The sequence below is a fragment of the Camelina sativa genome, chromosome 6 (assembly GCF_000633955.1).
Source record: "Camelina sativa cultivar DH55 chromosome 6, Cs, whole genome shotgun sequence".
In the NCBI taxonomy this organism is placed as follows: Eukaryota; Viridiplantae; Streptophyta; class Magnoliopsida; order Brassicales; family Brassicaceae; genus Camelina; species Camelina sativa.
Window position 1 is genome coordinate 10,597,517 of NC_025690.1, and position 23,974 is coordinate 10,621,490.

The following is a 23,974-nucleotide window of genomic DNA, read 5'->3' on the forward strand; positions in this document are numbered from 1 at the left end:
TATCTCTTTTGCTTCAATCTTTTTTAAGACTATCTTTATCAAATCTTATTAAAAGCCTTTGTTTGTTCCAAACAAAACGAATCAATTTCAAGAAAAACATAAAAGAGATGACTTAACAAAAACGAAGCCAACCCAATGAAAAGTAAGATGGAGACAGTTAATTATAAACAAAAACATAACCACTGGCTCTTTTTTCCTATTCACAAAAAAAAAATAAGAGTCAATCACAGAGTCTTTCAAGCAAATTTAGGCTTAGGTAAGGCTGAGCCTAAGGTGCTGGTGCTGCTGCCGCCATCGCTGTGGTGCTGATGGATTGATGCCAGTTTATGAATCCAGAATTTAGGACCTTTCTTTAGTTTTGGAAAGATCTGGCTCGACAAAAGATTGAGTCTTCCTTCGTTTGTCAGAGACTTCTTAAACTGTTCCAATGTTAGCTCATGGTGATGAAAGAAACAGAGTTTTGATTAGAAATTAAAGAAGCTAGGGGGAGATGGTTGTGTTATACCTTCCAGCCTTTGGGGATTGTGAATCCTCCATAGTCAATATCAGCAACTGCTTTTCTAAAGGAACCAAAGATTGGAGGAGATAATCCCATTGTTTCACGAACAACTTGCCAACTATACTTCATCTTTTTCACATCTTCCACTGTAAGATATTCTCCTTCCCATTTGTTTGCTTTTATCCGAACATGTTCTGAGAGATGAATCAAGAGAGATATTTAGAGTTGACTTTGCGGATAGGAAAAAATATGTATACTGAGATTCATTTTATTGTTACCTTGCAGGAGAGTGTCACAGCAAGTTGGGTGCTGAGCTAACATCTTGAAAGTCATGGCCATGGCGTAAGAGGTTTGGAACAATCCTTCGGTATCACCGACCTAATATTCTGGCCAATATCAAACACAAATTACAAATGGTTTTAGATCTACTGAACAATAATGCTCTAACTTAGTCATCAAATCAAATCCTAATCTAGGCATAGTTGGTGTAAAAATCAACAGCAATCCTATAGCTTTTCAATCTCTGCAAGCAGATGTAGAATCAATTTACCTTGTGCATGACTGCGAAAGCAGCTTGGAAAGGAGTCATCTCCTCATATGGAACAGCTCCAGCTACCATTTCCCATAAAATAAGCCCAAAACTATAAACATAACACTTCCTTCCATGTGGTATCCGTCTTATCACTTCAGGTGCCATCCACCTATAAGTTCCAGTATTATCACCCAAAACATCACAGTACTCCTCCTCGCACGCTATGCCAAAGTCAGCAATCTTCAAGTGAAATTCTTTTTCGATTAACACGTTCTCTGGTTTGATACATACTCCGTGATGGTACAGTTTCCAGTACTGACTCCCACAAACTGCATCAGGACATCATCAATCAGAAGAAAAGTAACAAACCATCACACCAAAAGGCATCAATCTTATTTCATACAACCAAAATGACATAATATAACATAAAGATAAATCACCTTAACGACACTCGGATGGCTTAGTTGAGATAAAAGTGTGGCTTCCATGATAAACTGTTTCTCCAAACGAGCTGCCAAGAACCTGTCGTCTCTATTGTCAGGCGCTGTGAAAGAACCTAATCTTACAATTGAACTGAGCAACTTACCCTCTCAATCAGATTGATCCAATCTCTTCTGATTGAATCGCCTTCCCCTTTGCAGCGCCTCCAATACAATCTCCACGATGATTCAAATCGCCTCCGCTACAATCGCCTCCATCAAGATCTCAGCCGTGTCAAATATACACCAAGATCTCAGCCGTGTCAAATCGCCTCCGACCAAACACGAGACTGATTCTATAACCTCCGATTAAAGCAGACATCCTTTGTCGAATCAAGACTTTGATCGCGAGAGAAGGAGAGAAAGGGAGAAAGAGAGAAAGTGAGAGACGAAAAATCATTCTTCTGCGTCTGATTTATTTTTTTACCCTTTTGTATTTTTCAGCTCGACCAATAAAATAAGAACACATAGCGTCCCTTAGAACAGAGTTGAGGCTATTAAATAAGGGGCTCCCTTCGATTTTTTCTTTTCTTCAGATTTATTTTTTTCCTAATAAACTCTAACAACCCCACTAACAACCCCATTAATAACCCCCGATGGAGAAGGTCTAACAACCCCATTAATAACCCCGATGGAGAAGGTCTTAGATGCTATATTAATGCTTTTAGTTCATGTGTGAATGTTCATACACGTTCAGCTATTGTTTAATTTCTATTTCTTCCCCGGACCGTGCCTTTCAAGGTTGTTGATCAATACACTTATAAATTGATAAAAATCTAGAGCAAAAATTAGGTTAAACATTAGTAAGGTACCACAAAAAACTACAAAGAAAATCCTAATTTATGAAAAAGCATGTTAGTTAATAGAACGAACAGAGGTATTGTTCAGTTGACGGGGTGAACTCTTCTGTTAACGGAGTTAAATGTTCCGGTGATAAATATTGACCCACACGAACATGAATGCGAGAAATTTTGATTTAATAAATTTGACATTTTGGTGGTTTTAGTTGGGAGTATAATAGTTTGGAAGTTTAAGCTGGAAGTCGTTGCCACTTTGATGGTTGTTAATGGGATTTTCCCAAGAAAAAAGTAAAATACCACCATCGACCCAGGCCATCCCGTTAACGAAGTGTGTTGATCAACGACCTTGAAAGGCACGGTCCAAGGAAGAAATAGAAATTGAACACGTCTCCAGTTATACTTTGTACGTCAAGGAAGTTTCTCCGTCAAGTCAAACACATCCATATTAGTCCATTACTGTTGAGACTTGAGAGCAGAACAGAGTGAGCGTAAGGAATTAGCTCCGTGATCGCTTCTTAGATCCATATAAACCGGGTGTGACTTGTAGAAATTGGTGTTGACTGTTGATTTTAAATGCCGAGACATCCTTCGTGAAGAGGGTGCAGGAGGGTAGGGCTAGGCTCATTAGGAACGAGTTTGATTCCGCTAGCTGGCTTGTGAAGTCTTTCACACAGTTTTTTTTTTTTTTTCTTTCCATCAGATATAGTAATTTATTGAAATAATATCAAGGCATCGATCCTACCTATCTTTTTATTTTATTTGTTTGTTCGCAAATTGGTTTTGTAGTCAGTAGACAAACCAAGATTCATACAAAGTCATTTTAAGGTTAGTCTTGCAAGACAAATCTTATAGTTGTTACTAAAACAAAACTCGAATCAGGCCATGAATGGTTATTTAGTTTTTAGATGGTTTTTGGTTTTTAGTTTTTACTCTTAAATTTAAAATTAATAAATAAAAAAATAAAAAACTCAAAAATATATAAAACATGTTCTCGTTGAAAACAATTTGTTTTTACAAAAACCAAAATTATGGTTTTTAGTTTCTCTTTAAAATTGCAAGAAACCACCCAAAAACTAGTTTTTCTAAAGTTAAGGAAATCTATTTTCTGAAAATCTTGAAGGGTAAAAAAATAGATTTTCAAAGAAGCAAAATCCAAAAACTACCTAAAAACTAGTAAACATTCAAAGGAAAAGCCACAATGTTATTTGTTTTATCAAAACTAAAACAGTGTTATTTAAATGAAACTTAATAAGGTTTCTTCAGCTGACATGGTTAAAGAGAATGAAACGAATATATTTCAGCGGATCTTCCTAGTGAACTCTCTTTATAATCCTCCGGCCTGCCCGGTCATACTCAACTTGTCTTACACTTTGTCCAAGCAAAAGCTCCATTGGGATGTCATCTTTTGTAGCTGCATTACCATACTTTGCCATGATTGCGTCCTTTCTCTGAGATTTCTGGTTCTCCTTTGCAACCTTAACCCTCTTATAAACCAACTCAGCTTGTGAAGGAGCCGCTTGCATATGCATGTCCTGTCCTTTTTCAAAAGCTTCACATGAATAGGTGTTTAGCTGTTTGAACTCCAGTGCTTGGCCACTGTTTCTATATTGATTATCTCCTAAACAAAAGTTATCATTCGGATCTGCATCTGGAAGCGGATCTTCACGCATGGATCGAGATTTAGGGTCGTAATAAGCTGAGTTGACGTCAAGGTTCCGCAGGTATTTTGCAGTGTCTTCTCTGATACGCAGATTCCTTACAGTTCTTGTGCTACCACCATCAGTCGTACGAACACGTTTTGTAACCTTTGCAAAATCCCTCTGCTTGCTCTCATCAACCTTAGCTTCATCAACCCTTACGACGTCGTCTTCTTCTTCCTCTCCATCACTGGTTGCATCGTTATTGTTCTTCTCTTCTAGTTTCTTAAGGTGCTCCTCCTTGAGATACTTCTTTCGTGCTTCCTCTTTCGCTTCAAACCGATCCATCACAAAATGGTAGTTCAAAGGATCATAACCGTTCCATCGGTCCCTCTTACCATCGTAGTCCAATTCAATACTCTCGATTCTCTCATTAGGTGCAATGTTCTTGTCTGTGTATTTCGCTCCAACTTTAGGAGGTCTATCCATACATGTTTTCACATCATGCGTCATTGCACCACAGTTTTGACAAGCTCCCTTGCGATATTTCTCGGCTTGGTTAGTCTTGGCACCTCTTTGATAATATGCTTTTGTGGAAACGTTTTCGGTTTTCCAATTCTTTTGATGCTCCAGACTCGGGTTTTCAGAATTAGACTTGGTATACTGATGGGCTTCAGAATGAGCGGTCCATCAGGCCTGTGCGAGTACGGCGACCGAACCCACGCTACGTGGATTAGGTCGAGTGAAGGAAGGAGTTCTCGGTTTTGGTTTTTGCGTTTTATGACTTTCGGTTGATAAGGTTGTTCCTTATCAGGATTTGGTTTTCTATGATTTGGTGTTATCTCTTCTTATCTTTCTAGGACTCAATAGTTCTATTCTTCTATAAAAATCAAAAAATAATAAAAAAGAGGTAGTCATAACTACCCATTGAAAAACTCGTGTGTCTTGTGTTCTTACTCTCTTATTGGGACCTATCAACTTGGTATCAGAGCAGTTCTATCTTGGTTTTGATTTGGACCGCACTTTGTGGTGTCAAAACTACATCAACAGTTGTCGTCTAGTATTGCGGGAACAAACAAGGAAAGGATAGAGGATTTGGAATCCAACCTTGTGGAGTTAAAAGAAGACTTGCAGCAGCTGAATCAAGGATTTGGCGAGAGATTTCAAACCATGGAGGAAGCGATCAATAGGCTGACAGAAGCGATGACAGCTGGCCGAGAGGGAGGAGGCGTTGCCGCACAGGGTAACCAACGTCCCATGGGACCAGATCAGCAGCTACAACCGCTGAACCGTGGCGACAATCTGTATCTGGTTGCGCAAGGGAGGACAATTAAGTTGGAGTTTCCTCAATTCAAGGGAGGGGATCCTACGGCTTGGTTCAGCAAAGTCAAACAATATTTTAACTACAACCACACGGCTTAGGAGCAGAAAGTAGGTTTCGCTTCCTATCACTTGGAGGATGAGGCAAATGAGTGGTGGCAGGCCACATCAAAATCCTTACGTGAAGATGGGGTCAATATCGCATGGTATGTCTTCAAGGACGAACTATGGGTACGATTCGGCCCTGTTGATGGAGAAGACTTCGATGCAGCGTTATCAAAAATCCAGCAAACCGGAACACTGCAGGAGTACCAGCGAGAGTTTGAAAGATTGCAAAACAAAGTAGAGGGCTGGACACCGAAAGCGCTTATGGGAACGTTCGTAGGAGGACTTGACCCTGTTATTGCAGATAGTGTGTGGATGTTCCGACCTAAGTCTCTGCGCGAGGTGTTGAATCTAGCTTGAATGAAAGACGAACAGCTCTAACGACAGCGTCGTAAGGTACCGTACCGAGCACCAGCAGCAAGACCGTTCACCACCACCACGCCAAACCGGATAAGTCAGTTCAAGGAGTCCAATTCTCCAGCAAAAGAGACGAATGTACCTCCACCACGGAAGCTAAGCTGGGATGAACTAAAAAGAAAGCGTACCTTGGGATTGTGCTTTAGTTGTGTCAAGAAGTACTTACCAGGCCACCGGTGTAAGCAGCCGCAATTGTTCGTCATGGATGGCGAGGATGACGAAGTTGGTGGAGAAGCAGAGGAAGACAATGGTGAAGAGAAACCTGAGATCACCGTCTATGCGCTCACCGGCTGGAGCACCCCTCAGACTAATCGAGTACAAACCCAGATTGGTAAATACTCACTCGTGGCACTAATTGATAGTGGCTCAACCCACAACTTCATATGCGAAAGGACGGTTAGGGAGTTGAAGCTTTCCCTCCGACCCATGAAGCCATTCACTGTTTGTGTAGCGGATGGTAAGTCGTTGCAGTGCCAAGGAAAGATCGATTCTATTGCAATCAAGATAGGAGAAGTACAGTTTGCGTTGACGTTGTATGCACTACCGTTGGCTGGCCTGGACGTCGTATCATCTGTGACTGGTCCACACGAACCATGGAGTTTCAATGGGAAGGGGAAACTCGGAAGTTGCAAGGGGTACAGTCAGAATTGCAGAAAGCAGAGCTCGATGAGGTTGAGAGAGATGTACGAAGGGGTCAAGACTTGTTTGCGATTCAAGTGGCATCGCTAGAAGGAGCGGAGCGGGTTATTCCCAAAGGGATGAGAGCGCTGTTGGCTGAGTATGAAGACCTATTCCGGACGTCGACGACGTTGCCACCCCACCGCTCCATTGAACATAAGATTGTACTTAAGGAGGGTGTCGATCCGATAAATGTGCGACCATATCGGTACGCGCACTTTCAAAAGGACGAGATCGAGCGGCAGGTTGAGGAGATGTTGCAGGCAGGAATCATTCAGGCTAGTTCAAGTCCTTTCTCATCTCCGGTGTTGTTGGTGAAAAATAAAGATGGTACTTGGAGATTCTGTACCGACTATCGAGCGCTTAATTCTGCAACTATTAAAGATAGATTCCCAATACCGACAGTGGATGACATGTTGGATGAGTTGCATGGGGCTGTGTTTTTCACCAAGCTAGATCTCACAGCAGGTTATCATCAAGTGAGGACGTGGCGAAAACGGCATTCAGGACACACAATGGACACTTTGAGTACTTAGTAACGCCCTTTGGACTTTGTAACGCCCCTTCCACGTTCCAAGCACTTATGAATGATATTTTTCGGCCACTCTTGCGGCAGTTCGTACTGGTTTTCTTTGATGATATACTTGTCTACAGTGGGTCGTGGGAAGAACATGTGGAGCATGTCAGACAAGTCTTTGCAGTTCTACGACAACAGAAGCTTGCAGTCAAGTTCAAGAAATGTGATTTCGGTCATCGGGAGCTAGAATACTTGGGCCATATCATCTCCGGAGAGGGAGTAAAAGTTGATCGGACCAAGGTTCAGGCGATGATGGATTGGCCGGTGCCCACTACGATTACAGAGCTTCGAGGATTTCTTGGACTAACTGGTTACTACGGCAAGTTTGTGAAGGACTATGGAGTGATTGCAAAACCGCTAACCAATTTGCTCCGTAAGGGATGTTTCATGTGGGGTGAAGATGCTGAAACAGCTTTTGCGACGCTTAAGGAAGCATTATCCTCCACCCCGACATTAGCATTGCCAGATTTTACCATTCCGTTTGTTGTCCAAACGGATGCATCCGGTGATGGTATAGGTGCTGTGTTGTCACAACGTGACCGACCCATAGCTTTTATGAGCAGGTATTTGGGTGTTGCTAAGAGGTTGTGGTCGACGTACGCACGCGAAATGTTGGCCATAGTTATTGCAATACGGACGTGGAGGCCTTACTTGATGGGGCCAGCGGTTTATTATTCAAACTGATCAAAGGAGCCTGTGTTACTTGCTGGAGCAGAGGATACTAACGCCAGAACAGAAGAAGTGGATGAGTAAGCTGGTGGGTTATGATTACGAAATCACTTACAAGCCCGGTAAGGCACACTCCACCGCTGATGCGCTTTCAAGGGTGTCTGGCAGCCCGGTTCTTAATGCCGTGTACGTTCAGCACACCTCTCTTTGGGAGGATATTCGGGAAGCTGCTAAGGCGGACCCATATATGGAGCAAATTTCTCATCTTGCTCGCGACCAACCGGGGAGCCCTTATTCTTGGAGGAATGATCTTGTTTGCTACCGTAATCGCGTGGTGGTTCCGCCTAATTCGCCGCTCGTCACGTAGCTCTTGAAAGAGCACCATGACACACCAATGGGGGGACACTCTGGGGTATTACGGACTTATCGTTGACTAGCAAGGCAGTTCTATTGGCCGGCTATGCATTGCATTGTTAAGGAGTATGTGGCATCGTGTGACGTGTGTCAGCGAGCCAAGGCTACGGTATTGGCTCCAGCGGGCCTCTTGCAACCGTTGCCGATACCGGATAACATTTGGGAAGATGTCTCCTTGGACTTCATTAATGGGTTACCGAAATCAGATGGGCACACGTCGGTTATGGTGGTGGTGGACCGCCTGTCCAAGTCCGTGCATCTGGTGCCCTTATCCCATCCATACACGGCCAGGACAGTGGAACTTAATTTCGTGAAGGCCATCATCAAGCTCCATGGAATTCCCCGGTCCATTGTTAGTGACCGTGACCCGATTTTCGTAAGTCTCTTTTGGCGAGAGTTATGGAAGTTCACTGGAACCCAATTGCGCATGTCCACCGCCTACCACCCTCAATCGGATGGGCAAACCGAGGTCGTGAACCGCTGTATTGAGCAGTACTTGCGGTGTTTTGTTCAGAACAGACCTACCCAGTGGAGTTCCCTCTTGCCGTTGGCGGAGTTTTGGTATAACACCTCGTATCACTCCTCGACTGGCACCACACCGTTTCAAGCTTTGTACGGTCGGGAGCCGCCCACGATGCCGAGTTACAAGGTAGGCTCGTCCACTATGGCGGAGGTGGATGAGCAGTTGTCATCTCGCGATGAATTGCTAGCAGAGCTTCAGCGTCATCTTCTGGCTGCGAACAATCGCTCAAAACAATTGGCGGACATGAAGCGTAGGGACGTTTCCTTCGAGTGTGGATCGTGGGTTTATTTGCGTTTGCAACCTTACCGCCAACGCTCAGTCCTTCGTCGTACATCCCAAAAGCTGGCTCACAAGTTTTATGGACCTTTTCAGGTTGAGGAACGGATTGGTGAGGTCGCCTATCAACTTGCGTTGCCTCAAGGCTCTCGTATTCACCCGGTGTTTCACGCGTCGCTCCTTAAGCCGTATGTTGGGACCGACCCGCCTGCGGGGCATTTACCACCATTGCGGGAGAATGGGTATCTTCATCTTCAGCCCAAAACGGTGTTGCGACAACGTGAGGTCCAGTCCGGCAAGAAGGTGGTTTCGGAGCTGTTGGTCAAGTGGAAGGGATTGTCACTCGAGGATGCAACTTGGGAGGATGGCCGTCAGCTGGTCGCTAGTTTCCCGGATTTTGTGGTGCACCTTGAGGACAAGGCTGCTGTTCGAGGAGAGGGTATTGATGGGCTTCAGAATGAGCGGTCCATCAGGCCTGTGCGAGTACGGCGACCGAATCCACGCTACGTGGATTAGGTCGAGTGAAGGAAGGAGTTATCGGTTTTGGTTTTTGCGTTTTATGACTTTCGATTAATAAGGTTGTTCCTTATCAGGATTTGGTTTTCTATGATTTGGTGTTATCACTTCTTATCTTTCTAGGACTCAATAGTTCTATTCTTCTATAAAAACCAAAAAATAATAAAAAAGAGGTAGTCATAACTACCCATTGAAAAACTCGTGTGTCTTATGTTCTTACTCTCTGATTGGGACCTATCATATACCATGGAACTATTGACAAAAACTGAGGTGTGTGAGGATTGATTACTTTTCCATCCTTGTCTACCTCAGGTGGAGCAAGCCCTGCTTTACGAGCTTCCCCTAATTCGTTTTGCTTCCTACGATCTTCCCTAGACTTAAAACCAACTGAAGCTGTCGCCATTGTTGTTAGGTCGTTTCGATTTATACTCTTTGCACGCAACAATTAAAATGAAAATTAAAGGCTGCAAAGAATGAAGTTTGGTGGGATTTGTGATAAGAAACCAAGAACCCTAAATAAACTCTCAAGGGAAAGTTTTATCTTTGTCTCGTGAGCAATCATATATATTTATAGTTAGAGCTTAACATAATTCTTTAGGAAATTCTTTTGTACCGGAAAAGGAAAAAACTAATGAAATTTCTAACTTAACTAAAACATAATTTGTAATCTTTCCTTGTTGCATAAGAGTGTCCTTTTTCTTTTTCTCGACAGTTGCTTTTGTAGAGGATCAAAAATCAATATCACCTAAACATGCCAAGTGTATATCTTGTAATTACGTCTTTGTCTTCAAGTAATTTAAGTCATGTGCTTCTCACATGTCTTCTTCAATTCCTCTTTCATTCTTTTTCAATTTTTAAGTGTAGAAACAAGAGGATCGGAGAAGCCATTGTTCCGTTGCGTTAGTAATACTCTACACTTATGTAATAAACAAAACTTAAAGTAGGACAAGTCCAATTAGCACACGATTCTAAGTTCGTTTCCGTTACATACGAGAAGAAAACACTGTGTGTTCCAAAAATCTTACATTTGTTTTCGTTAGTGAAAAGTAGAGCTTCAAAGGTGGCATCCAAATTGAGCTGGAGGTTGTTCCATGGACGTTTTGTTGTTATAAATCTTAGAAATGTAAAATTGGCATGCAGGTTTCGTGGTGTAGTTGGTTATCACGTCAGTCTAACACACTGAAGGTCTCCGGTTCGAACCCGGGCGAAGCCATTGTTTTTGTTTTTGTTTTTGTTTTCCCTTATATTAAAACCGTTGAGTTACATTTAACATCTTCATACATAACATCTCTTCAATGTTTGTGAGTCGTATTAAAAAAGCCCCTAAAATCTTCTAAATTAACAAAATACAATACCTGTTCTTTTTCCAATAACATCATTAAGGACAAGGTGATGCTCCCCGAAGTTTTCCTCGTTGCGATGGACACAAATGCAATTTGGATTAAGTATATCAAACGATCATGCAATTTGGATATAATTTATATAAATGAGAAACCAAAGCACATAAACGAAGGAAGAATATAATCAGAGATGTCATTAGCTTACTTGCTTACAAAGAATTAATTGAGCTAAAAAATGTCGTAAATAAAATTCTATGCCAAAACAACGTCTACATTTTGTCTCTTCTTCGTTTCCAAAGGCTAGAGTGATTTCTTCTTGTTCCCTTATTCAGTTATTTTCTAAGCATATTTTTTTTTCTTTGGTCTCTTCTATTATTTAGTGGACTAAGTACAAACGTCCTCTGAAATATTTGTTTTGTTTGTCTATCATGTTCTTTGTTTCAATGTAAACGCTAGAGTAATATCTTCTTCATATATACTCTTCTTGTTACGGACATTGTAGCACTAAGCTGATTGATGAGTCTTCTTTTACCAAATCTCATTTAGCACTAAATTCAAGAGGACATGAGTGTTTTCTTTTATTTTGATGTGCATCATTTTAAAAGTCAGCTATAATTGATATAGAATCTCACATGTTGTAATCAATGCCGTGGATATGACAGAGGCGTTCTCACATGAGATGTTTAGTTGTTACCAATTTGTTGAATGTTTTGAAGATTTCATTGACCCAAATCAACAATCTAATAAACTTTTGACATGTCCGATAGAGTTTAGTGATAAATCACTTGGAATTAGTAGAGGCTAAGAGACACATCTAGGCTTTAATAAACTAGTTTGCTAGTGGAAATGTGTTATTATGGACAAAGTGACGAAGAGGATTTGGGCAACAATATTTTGGGGATTATAATTGTTTTCAAAACAATATGTTGTGTATAAAGTAAGATAAATATTTGTTTTAGATGATGAAGAACTAGGACCATTTGCAACCTAACTCTATTTTGGCGAAAAGACTTCTTCAACATTACTCCATTTTCATCTCCAAAATAGTTATCCAAATACCTTTAGATTCATTACTCTATTATAGATTTAAACCTTTTTATTTACAAATTAATCTTATGTGATACATGCAGTCACATATGGAACAACAAACTAATACCATACGATTTTATACTGGAGTTCAGAGGACTAAGAAGGATCTATATATGTACACGGTACACTCCTCAAGAACTAAATTAGGTCATTCTAATAAAAACTATGTCACTATCATCATCGAAATTTGCAAGCAAAGAATCCGACAAGGAAACAACATAACATAGAGATGTCTACATCTCCTAAGTTGTACAACCATTAAACACACATATTGTATCCAAATGGTTGTCACTTACAATAAAATAATAAAGATTGTAAAAATGAAAGGAATAAATTGGGATGAATAGTGACAAAAAAAATTGCGAACATCATGATGTAATTTTATTTTCAAATTTACTTGTCATCTTAATATATACAGTGTACTTCCTATTTTGCTTTTATATTTGTATTCATTTTAAAATATACAATTCACATGATTTAGTATCACTTACTTATTAATATTATAACTATTTTTCAATTTTTATTCACTTATATTAGTATTGCTCTAATCATGTATTATTTATTAGTTTTTGCTTACACATGTCAAATTTTATTGAAAATACATGTGTAATATAATTAGCATACAATGAATAATATATTGATTTTTTTAGTTTTCTTTTTTGATTTAGAAAAATATTTTATTTAAATATAAACATGTAAAATTCTGTAAATATAATTAGCTGTCCTACTATGTTGATAAATACGTGTTAACATATAATCAATATATTTGACACGTGACATGATCTTGTTAATGAGACGTTTATAAAAAAGAAAATCTCAATCATGTGTTGGAACCAGAAGTTTTACCAGGTCCTTGCGTTGAATCATCATCATCTCTTTGCTCTTGTGCTATCTATCCACAATCTGATAAGCTCTGTTCCAGTTCTGATTCGATATGTAAATCATTCCACCAAGCCAAAAAATCTTAAAGGTGGGGGGTCCTAGTTATTACACATGTGTGTTCTCTCATATGTTGACATGTCAATATGCCATGCCAAAAAAAAATCCGACTCGGTTTGACTTTGAAGATTCCACTTTATTTAGTAGACGGTAAAGCCGAAGCATTTTTCTATACCAAAAGTCAAGGCCCAAACGGCCCAAAAAAGACACCAAGTACAGTTAAAAAATTTTAAGCTCTCCCCTCTAACCCTAATATATACTATTTTTCTTTTTCGATAGATAAACACGCTGCTGCCGATAGATAAACAACCCTAAATCTCTCGCCACCGTTTTTATAGATATGCATTTTTCTACTCTCCGACGAAAGAGCAATAAGAAGAAGAAGGGAAAGGGTAAAAAGCGATGTTCCAAGAATGATGTTCTTCCGACATAGCTCCTCCCGTCGCTGCTCCCAAATTGCCTAAATACAAAAAAAAATATGATTTATTATCACTTACTTATTAATATTATAACTATTTTTCAATTTTTATTCACTTATTAGTATTGCTCTAATCATGTATCATTTATTAGTATATAGTAATATATGTTATTTTAAATATTTTATATTACATAAATATTTATTAGTATATAGTATATAAGTTTATATTACATAAATATTTTTTAAAAATAAGTATCTTTCAAATCTTGTACAAAACTTCTCAAATATTTCTCTCAATTATTGTTTATAGTTTTATTAGTTCACTCAATAGTCTTTCCACTATCCAACAAACACAAAAAAACTAACATATTATTTTTTATATTATTTAAATTTAATTATGAAGATAAATATTATCCAAGATGATTAATCCAAAACTAAAGACGCTCATCCGAGATGATTGATGAAGTGATATATTAGAACCATATGGGGAAATGATTCAATTGTACCAATAGAAGTGAGACCAAAACATAACTTATATATATTTGCAATTCAAAACAAATTGTTTTTAATAAATTAAACAGAAAAACAAATCTCATGACAAAAGAAAAACTCCACACTCAAACTGAGAACATCGCATGCCCATAAGCAAACAATAATCGACAAAAAGTCCACAAAATGAAAACTTCACAGGCCCAGAAACAAAACACAAAACAAAATCGAGAAATTTTTTTAAAAACCTCTTTTTAGAGAGTAGAGAATCCAATGCCACCAAAACCATCCAAAGATTGTAATCCGTCTAAAAGATGTCCTGTAAAAGTAAACAGTACATTTGTATATTACATTAAATTTGAAACCACCTTTATCGTAGTAATCAAAATATCTCTATTAATCTATTAGATTTTTTATTATTGTAGGGAGCTTGAGATTTTGAGAACAATCCTATTCCTGCCGACAAGACATTAACAGGTAGCATAAGAGACGATAGGGACATTGCGCTTGTAAAATACTTGTTAAAGTATTTCCTCGACTCTCTTTGTGAGTTAAAAAAAATAAAGCAATGAAAAAGCCTTTCTAAGTTTCCAATGGTTGGCACTCAACAATCTCAATCTCAAATACAGTCCATGGATCAGTTCGAAAGAACTTTGCTTCATAATCCTATATCCGTGAAACATGATCTTGATAAGTAGCTTTTTTTTTCATAACCTTTTTTTTTGCCTTTGCACAATGTTCTTCAGTTACAATCAGGTTGTATTCTCTCGTGATCTCCACAACCATCTCTCCTTTGGTAAATTTTAGATTCTTTCTCAACCGTTTTTCAAACAACTAAACAATTGCTCATACCTTCAACATCTTTGAGTATTCTAACCTTGCATCGTATTTTTTTATTCTGATAGGAGCAATAACATTTTCATGAATATTTTTGAAACAACCTGACCCTCTGCAACCGCGATCCGCTCGAAGCCGAAAGTCGAATCTCGCACCCAACTTCCTCCAAATCGCCTAATACTCAAAACCCAAGCCATATACGTCCATAGGAACCTGTAGCAACCAATCCCAGCAAGAAAAACACACAAAACAATAACAAACAAAAAAGAACAAGGAAATCAAAGGCTTAGATTAGCCATGGTCATGCACACACCTCTTTGCAGGAAGATTTTGACCAACAATGAACGAATCCACACTCCCAGCAAGCTTCCCACACGTTCCTAGCCTTGAATCCTCACTCCCACAGCAAGATCTCACTCACAAAGCCTTAAAATCTCACAATCTCTCTCTAGAACCTCAAGAACAAAGTTTTCTCCCTTTTCTCTCCAAAACAACAAAGCGGCGACAAAACAAACTCTAAAACCCTTCTTGTCGTCGAAACCCACTTAAGTATCCCGGTTCAATGGTTTCCTTGAACCAAACCGAACCAAATAGATTAAAATTTCAATCTGGTCAAACCAGAAACCTTGGTGTCGACCGACACCACCATGGGTGTTGATCGACACCCACCCCCAAAACGCAGAGTTTTGGTTCTCGGGCGTTACAACAATCAAACCAAACAACGGAAATTAAACAACAATTACTAATATCCAATGAATATCCAATAATAAAATAACCAATATTAGATCGTAGTAAATAACCAATAACCAAACAACATGAAAGAAGGAACCAGCAACCTAGAAATGTTCTATTGTCCCAACTCTAGCAACCTAACAGAAGCCAGACAACAACTAATCAAGCCACTAGAACATACTTTTCTTCATTGCCTTGATTCCACGATCACACTTGGCCTTTACCTGCACCACAAACACAAATTGAGATGCATGAGTATTTAATAAATACTCATTGAGGCAACCCCTCCCATCTACTAGGTTATACGCACAAGCAACTGCGATACCAATGTCAAACACAATCAACAAACAAGACATACAAACCAGGGAACAAGTATCGTCTTCATTGGAAGGGAGGTGTCGAACGACACCAGCCAAGTGTTGATTGTCACTGGCATTGGTGTCGACCGATACTACCCGACAGTGTCGATCAATGCTGATCCTTGGTGTCGACCGACACCCTCATGGTGTTGATCGACACTAACTCTGCCACCACGATCCGCTCAAAGCCGAGAGTCAAATCTTGCTTCCTATCGCCTCCAATCTGCCCAAAACTCAATCTCAAAGCCATATGAATCCGTAGGAACCCTATAGCAACCATAACCAGCAAGAAAACACCACAAACAACAACAAACAAGCAAGAAAAACGAAATCTGAGGCTTAGGTCAGCCATGGTCATGCACTCACCTCTTTGCAGGAAGATTCTGACCAACATCAACGAATCCAACCCTCCTAACAAGCTCCTAACACGATCCTAGCCTCAGATCTCCCAAGAACAGCCAAGAAATCTCACATTCTCTCCCAAAACCTCAAGAACACTGTTTCTCTCCTTTTCTCTCTGTCTCAAGCGGCGTAAAACAACAAAAACACGACCTAGGTCGTTCTCCCACTTAAATATCACGGTTCAATGGTTCTCTTTAAACCAAACCGACCAAAATCAACAATTAAATCGAACTGGTCAAACTAGAAATTATTGGTGTCGACCGACACCACCCTTGGTATCGATCGACACCCATCCCCAAAACGCAGAGTTTTGGTTTGCGGATTTTAAAATTTTACATAAGTAGTCGAGCAATTTGCACCAATAGTCAAATCCTATGGCCTATAAAGCTTAATGTTATATCGCGTTTTCAAAGATTACCACAACACTGGAATCTTGAAAACTGCTGGGAAATTGAATGTTTTCTTCAACTTAAGTAGCTATTCAGGATCTTTAGCTTCTTGAGCAGCACCACCCTCGCCTTCATAATCATTTTATTCATTATTGTGTGACAACGGTTTTGGAATCCTTTCATCATCCCAAATTTCATCACCACTATTTGCATCACTCTCGCCTCCATCATTACCTTCTCTCGCAGACTCTATAAACTCAACTTCAAAGTCATCAAAATTTTCTTCTTGTACACTTGGATCTACATCATCTTCCTTTACACCTACATCTGGTTTCATAATAGTAACAATGCCCAACCTCATTAAAGTATTCATCGCCAACAACCTCACAATCATCCCCACTCACAACTTTATGATCTTCTTCAATATCGTTTGGCATTTTTCGTTTTTGATTCTTTTGTTGTTCCTTAGATTGCCATCGCCTCGCTCTCCGGTGGGTAACGAAATACCTCAATCTCTAGTTATTATGGGATTGCCACCACCTCAGTCTCTGGCGGGCATCAAGCCACCTTAGTGTCTGATTGAAATGATCCGACACATTTTTTCCTTTTTAATACAATAATTAACAAGTGATCTCATACTCACTAACAATACCAATCAAATCAAACAACAAAAATAACCAGCACTAAACCATCAATTATCCAACAAATACTTAATTAACCAATATCAATATTCCAAGACAAATCCAACAATTCCAAAAGAATAACAAAAACCAAGGAACTAGCAATCATAGGCAACATCTTAAAGATCCAACTGTAGCAGCCTAACATAAGCCAGACAACACGTCAACAAGCCTCTAGAACATTTTCCTCTTCATTCACTTGATTCCACGATCACACTTTGTATTTACCTTCACCACAAACAACAATTGAGATGTGTGGTGATCCTCCCATCTATTGGGCTATACACAAAAAAAAAAAAAAAAAAAGCAATACACAAAAGCAAGCAAACTAGACAACTCTGAACACATGCGTCGACATTGCGCTCTTGCGTCGAATGACACACTCCCTGCATCGACCAATGCAAGGCCTTTGCATCGACTGATGCATTCCTTACATCGACCGATGCAACGCTTTTGCATCGAACGATGCAACGCCTTTGCTTCGACCGATGCACTCCTTTTATCGAATGATGCAACCTTGCGTCTCCACCAAATCCCTAGCTGCCTCGATCAATGCAGTTACGCGAATCATCGCCGACCACGATCTCTCTCGCCTTCTCTTGGCTCCAACCAATGTCAAATCATATGTGTTGCCAAATCCGACCTCAACAGGCAACAACCACCACGACAACAAAACAAAGACAAGCACACAACCAATCAATCATCCAAAAACACACAAAACACACATCTAATCGCTTCGCACTACAAGAAGATTTTGCACCAAAAACGATGAAACATCACCCACAACAAGCTTCCCACAATGTCCTTAGCCACAAATCTCCACTCCAGTAACAGATCGCTCCATAAATGGCTTAGAACTCCTCAAGAACGCTCACATGAAATTTTTAGAGAGAAAACTTACCAGACCCATTTTTTTATAATATTAATAATCTAGTGATCTCATACTCACTAACCACCTAACCACATTCAAACCAAACAGCGGAAATAACCAAAGGATACCATTAAACCAATAACCAATAAACCAATAACTAATAAACCAATAACAAGTATTAATTCAACCAACAGAGTCATAAAACATTAGACCAGCAACCTAGCAACGTTCTAACGACTCAATTCTAGCAACCTAACAGAAGTCAAACAACACATCAACAAGCCACTAGAACATCCTCCTCTTCATCGCCTTGATCTCACGATCACACTTTGCCTTTACCTGCACCATAACACATATGAGATGCGTGAGTATTATCATAAACACTCAGTAAGATCAATTTTTTGATATTCTAACTATTCTATTCAAATAGGGAAAAATAAGACAATCCTCTCATCTAATAGGCTATATACACAAACAATTGAACCAAGGAAATCAGACATCAGCCGCACCAACAAACAACAATGAATAATCAAACCAGGAAAATCAGACATCAGCCGCATCTTGAAAAGGTTGTGTCGACCGACACCCTCCTGGTGTTGATTGACACGGCCACCAGACGAAGGTTTCATCAGCCAACACATAACCTGTGTCGATCGATTCATGCACCTTGCGTCGACCGACACACAACCTGTGTTGATCGATGTAGGCACCTTGCGTCGACCAACACACGGATCGTCATATGCTTGAGATTTCCCGAAATCCCTAATTGCATCGAGCGACACCTCCACATGGCATCGATCGATTGGCACACGCCTTGCGTCGTTTGACGCAGATGCCGAGCATCGTCTCCCTCGAAGCTCCATTCTACATCTTCGTTCCTAAATGCACCTAACTCAATCCAAACCCACAAAGGACTCTCACAAAGGCCTCAAGAACCACAAAAACACTCCACCAAACCAAGAAATCAACCATATAACACATAAACACGAAAATCAGATAATCTCAAGTTTCGATCAGCCATGGTCATGCACTCACCTTTGCAAAAGAAGATTCTGACTCAAAAACTGAGGAATACACACTGTTAGCAAGCTTCCCACATGATCCTAGCTTCAGATCTCTCAAGAATAGCTAGAAATCTTCAAAAACTCCCAAGAACGCTCAAGAACACTTATTCTCTTCTTTTTCTCTTTGGAACGACTAATGAGCGGCTGTCTCAACCCTCAACTCGACTTCCAGCTTATAAACCCTGGTTTAGGGCTTCCTTTAACCCAAACCGTTCAAATCCAACGATTAAAGTCAAACCAATCGAACCGAGAATTAGGCTATGTCGATCGATGACCTACTATGTCGATCGATGCGCCTACTGTGTCGATCGACACACATCCTTAAACCAAACAAACCGGTTTGCGGATGTTACAAAACTCTTAATCCAACATTAGGGCGTCAAACTCCCCTATTATAAGCAAACCTTAGGTTTTTTCCATCAAACCGCGCCGAATTAGAGGCATTGAAGTTAATCCAAGCACAAACCGCACAGTTACATCGATCGATGTCTATCCTTGGCATCGATTGATGCTCAAACCGGAAATTCGGTTTGCGGATGTTACACTGATCCTAGTGGGATTTGATCTCTCAGTGTTCGATGGATTCTGAAACATCTCATTTTTGCAAATTGTGATGTTTCGACTTCTGCGCCTCCCGTAACTATCAATGGCAACGACCAACGAGTCAAAAGCTTTTTTCGTCCTCCACGGATCCGCGTCATTGCGGGTATTTGAGAATTTGAGCTTTTTTCAACAAGATCTAGAGGGAATTTGAGTTTTAAGATTTTTAAGTTTAGGGACTATAAATTAATTTGGAAATGAGATTGTCTCAATTTGAAGACTTTGTTAAATTGGGTTTTGGTAAAACACCGTCGTTTTGCATAAACGAAAACGCTAACATATGAAAATAATTTCATAAACTTTATTTTAACAATATAATGTTGAACCTCAAATGGCCGAGTCAACAAAATTTATCTATTTTTTAAAAAAAAAAAATCAACATAAATTTAGTGATTTTAAAATGAAATTCAGAAATTGAAATAACCATTAGAAACTTTGATCTTCAAATCCTTAACCGATGCCAACCAAAATAATGAACCGGAAATAATGGCAGAACCGTAATAAGCAAACAATCTATGGGTATAGTTATCCTACTATATTAATTGAGACTAATTTTATAAAGGCTACAAAAATTACATTGTCATGCCATTAGTCTTAATCCAAATGTTTAATTTTTTAGTAAGAATAAAAATATAATTTCAATATTAGACTAGTAAAATCTATTAAATAATTATTAATTTAAAACTGTAATATACATCAAACAATTAAAATACTATAATATTCTAAAATAATTAATAACTTTTTAAGATAATATAATAATAATTTTTATATATTAAGTAAATATTGTTTCAAACAAAATAACTTTTTAAGATAATATAACAATAATTTTTATTATTACATTATAATTTTTGGATATATCCTGATATATTTTGTAAATTTGTCTTTTGACATTTAACCTTTTACCAGTTACTAAATGAGCAATTAAATTTGACATTTGACTAATGACTATGAGGTTTTTTTTTGAACAAAGACTAATGACTATGAGTATAACGCGTAATTAGAAAGAATACACTGACTCTATGACTATAGATAGCTGGCATCATCTCTCTATTCATCTTTCACTATTATATAATTCCATTCTTTGTCTCTTCTCTTTTCATATCAATTCCATTTCAATCTCTCGTTTCCTCATACATATATTATTATTTGTTTCCTCTAAAACTAACAAAAATGAGAAGCTTTCTCGACCTACTCGTACTGGTATTCCTCTTCTCATCATCTGTTGACGCATGTGACCGATGTCTTCATAGTTCTAAAGCAGCTTATTTCTCATCTGCCGCTGCTCTCTCTTGTAAACATTCTCATCTTCTCTCATTTATAACTTCTCTTAACTACTTGTTTCTTTCTTTTCTTATGTCTTGATGGGTTTTTGGCAGCCGGAGCTTGTGCTTATGGCTCGATGGCTACGAGTTTCTTTGCTGGACACATTGCGGGAGCTATACCTTCCATTTACAAAGATGGTGCTGGCTGTGGAGCTTGCTTTCAAGTAAGATGCAAGAACCCCAAGTTGTGCACCAGTAAAGGAACCATTGTGATGGTCACAGACTTGAACACGGGCAGCCAAACCGATCTTGTTCTTAGTAGTAGAGCTTTTAGGGCTATGGCTAAGCCTGGTTCTGGTGCTGACAAGTATCTTCTCAAACAAGGCATCGTCGACGTTGAATACCAAAGGTTCCATTCTTGAAACAACCAACTTCTTGGTTTTTTTATGTTCACTTGATTTACTAATAAAAACATTTTGGAAATGAAAACAGAGTTCCTTGCAATTACGGTAAAAGGAATTTGCACGTGAGAGTGGAAGAAGCAAGCAAAAAGCCAAACTACTTGGCGATAAAGCTTTTATACCAAGGAGGCCAAACCGAAGTGGTAGGCATCGACATTGCTCAAGTTGGTTCGTCACAATGGAGTTACATGACTAGAAGCCACGGAGCCGTGTGGGCTACTGACAAAGTACCAACCGGAGCTCTACAGTTTAGGTTTACGGTGACAGGCGGCTACGATGGCAAAACGGTTTGGGCGAAGAGGGTTCTTCCGGCCTCATGGAAAGCGGGGAGGATCTACGATGCGGGGGTTCAGATCACCGACATTGCTCAAGAAGGTTGTGATACATGCAGTCACATATGGAACTGAGTCAACTGACTCATTACAATTCTCCTTATTTAGGCAAACAACAAACAAGTGCCATATAATTATATATTAGAATTCATTTATAAGAAACAAGAGGACGACTAAGAAGATCTATATATTTGTTATATGTACACGGTACACTACTCAGGAACCAAAGTTCATTCTAAAAAAACTAGAGTCACTATATCATTGCAATATGCAAGCAAATTAAAGAATCCGACAAGAAAACAAAGTAACATAGAGATGTACAAGCTATTAAACACGCATATTGGATGCAAATGGTTGTCAACTAAAAAAAAAATATGAGATGAAAAAACAAAATGTGTGGAATAAATTGTGACAACCATTTTGGTTGACAACTATAGTGAGGAAGATGAAAAAGAAAAAAAAATTATTACATTAAGATATTTTGAAAATAAAATAATCGATTAAAAGAATGCGATAATGAAATAAATTTGTTTTACCGTTTTCAACTAAGCACAAAAGTTACAACTTAGAGCTCTGTTTGAACACGAGACATTCCTAGCTAGAAAAAGGAATTTGATTACAAAAAACAAAATTTGTTTTTAAAAATATTAATAATATAAAAAGAGAATTATCAAAAATTACAGAATTTATAGAAAAATACAAAGTTTTTTAAAATAATTATAAGGAGATTATATATATATATATATTTCATAAAATTCGAAATTATAATATTATTTACTTATTTTTAAATTTAAGTTATTAATTCTACAAAAAAAATATAGAAAAAGGGATTAAGGAAAATATACAGTTAATTATTGATTCTAAATTTTGTAAATACTCACTTCTATATAAAAATTGTCTCATACTTAAATAAATTATTCAAAAACACTGATTTCAACTTTGTTTAATTGAAATTTTCTTTTAATGGGAAGATAAATTTTTTTTATTTTTTAAAACCAAAATTTTGTCATGCTTTCTCCTTTTTCAATTGGGAATAGATAAGATTAATATGTTGACCCAAAAAAAAATTAATATATCCGTTTTCTTTTCCAAATACTGTATTTTTAAAATTATTATATTATTTTTATATTGTTTTATTTAATTTATATTTTCGTCTTTGCATTATTTGAGATTCATATATTACCATGCTTATAATTTTATATTATTTCTTTAATTATACTAAATTAATTTCTTTTAATTTCTCAACTTTGATTGGTTGGTCATAAACACTTTTTTTGTTTTTTGCAAACATAATTATTACCAATAAAAGAAAAGTCAAGAGTTTACATAGTGAAACTGAAACCTAATTGACGGATGGATGAGAGTTACATAAGAGATCATAACTGGTGTTATGTATACTCTCAAACGATGTGCTGAGCTAAAGCAAGGATCTTGAGCTGTTTCTTGCGCCGCATTTCATGTGGGACAGGACCGAACACTCAGGTACCAGTTGGTTGGTTAAACTCCACTTTCTTATTCTTTTTCTTAATTTCCACAACTACAACCGCATTGTCATCTAACCTGACTTGGCTTCCATCAACGTGCCCTTTCTGCATCGCAGCACGCACAACCACACCATACACGACCGTCCCTTCCTTCACTTTACCTCTTGGTATCGCCTCTTTCACAGAACCAACAATGGTACCGCCAAGTCTTGCTCCTTTCTTATTACCTTTTAGGGTTTGAATACACTTCACCTCTTTTGCATCGGAGTTATCCATGGCTTTGAGAATCGTCCCCATTCGGATGAATGTCCTTTGTTGCTGCTGTAAATTAGAAACACATCAGGACACAATTCACAGTTTAAGAAAGTTTCATCAAAATAAGATATTTTGGCAAACATTATCTTGAAGAGGCTTTGAACTGAGAGAGGATGTTTCCATTAATCATTCCGTTGAAGGAATTCATCAAACCAGAGAAAGCATTGCTAAGACTTCCAAGCAATGAGCGCCCTTTTCCATATTTTCGATGAATCAAATCAAAACAGAGAAGCATGAGTTAATGACATCAACAACACAAGAACAAAAAACTGTTATACTCTTGACTCTTCATTTCATGAACCAAACCAAGCAAAGATCATGACTCAAATCGATTACAAATTCAACGACACCAATATGTGAAACCAACAATGAACGTATCTTCTTCTCAAAGATTTGATTTTTTTTGCCAACCAAACTCAGACTAGTGTAAAAGATTTAAGATAATTTCGAAACTTTAAACTCTTGACAC

General features: G+C 38.5%; 3 protein-coding genes and 1 non-coding gene across 4 annotated transcripts in view; 2 read left to right on the forward strand and 2 right to left on the reverse strand.

Annotated features, from left to right (window-relative positions):
- Positions 1-9,845, reverse strand: part of LOC104698895 (pre-mRNA-splicing factor SLU7-A) — a 13,225-nt gene extending 3,380 nt beyond the window's left edge. The window contains exons 1-4 of the mRNA XM_010414276.1: positions 9,688-9,845; positions 8,077-8,080; positions 3,664-4,601; positions 2,933-2,973 (exon numbers count right to left, since the gene is read on the reverse strand). Coding sequence (XP_010412578.1) covers positions 2,933-2,973; positions 3,664-4,601; positions 8,077-8,080; positions 9,688-9,845 — 1,141 coding nt within the window. The remainder of the gene's footprint in view (positions 1-2,932; positions 2,974-3,663; positions 4,602-8,076; positions 8,081-9,687) is intronic.
- Positions 10,582-10,655, forward strand: TRNAV-AAC. The gene has a single exon. It is a non-coding gene; the product is annotated as a tRNA-Val (tRNA).
- On the forward strand, positions 20,775-21,819 carry LOC104790832 (expansin-like A3). Its single transcript, XM_010516618.2, has 3 exons — positions 20,775-20,942; positions 21,028-21,322; positions 21,406-21,819. Exons 1-3 carry the CDS (start codon positions 20,822-20,824, stop codon positions 21,779-21,781), a joined length of 792 nt encoding a protein of 263 aa, XP_010514920.1. The 5' UTR covers positions 20,775-20,821; the 3' UTR covers positions 21,782-21,819.
- Positions 23,044-23,890, reverse strand: LOC104790833 (50S ribosomal protein HLP, mitochondrial-like). The gene has a single exon (XM_019246533.1). The coding sequence runs from the start codon at positions 23,485-23,487 to the stop codon at positions 23,185-23,187; it is 303 nt and encodes a 100-aa protein (XP_019102078.1). The 5' UTR covers positions 23,488-23,890; the 3' UTR covers positions 23,044-23,184.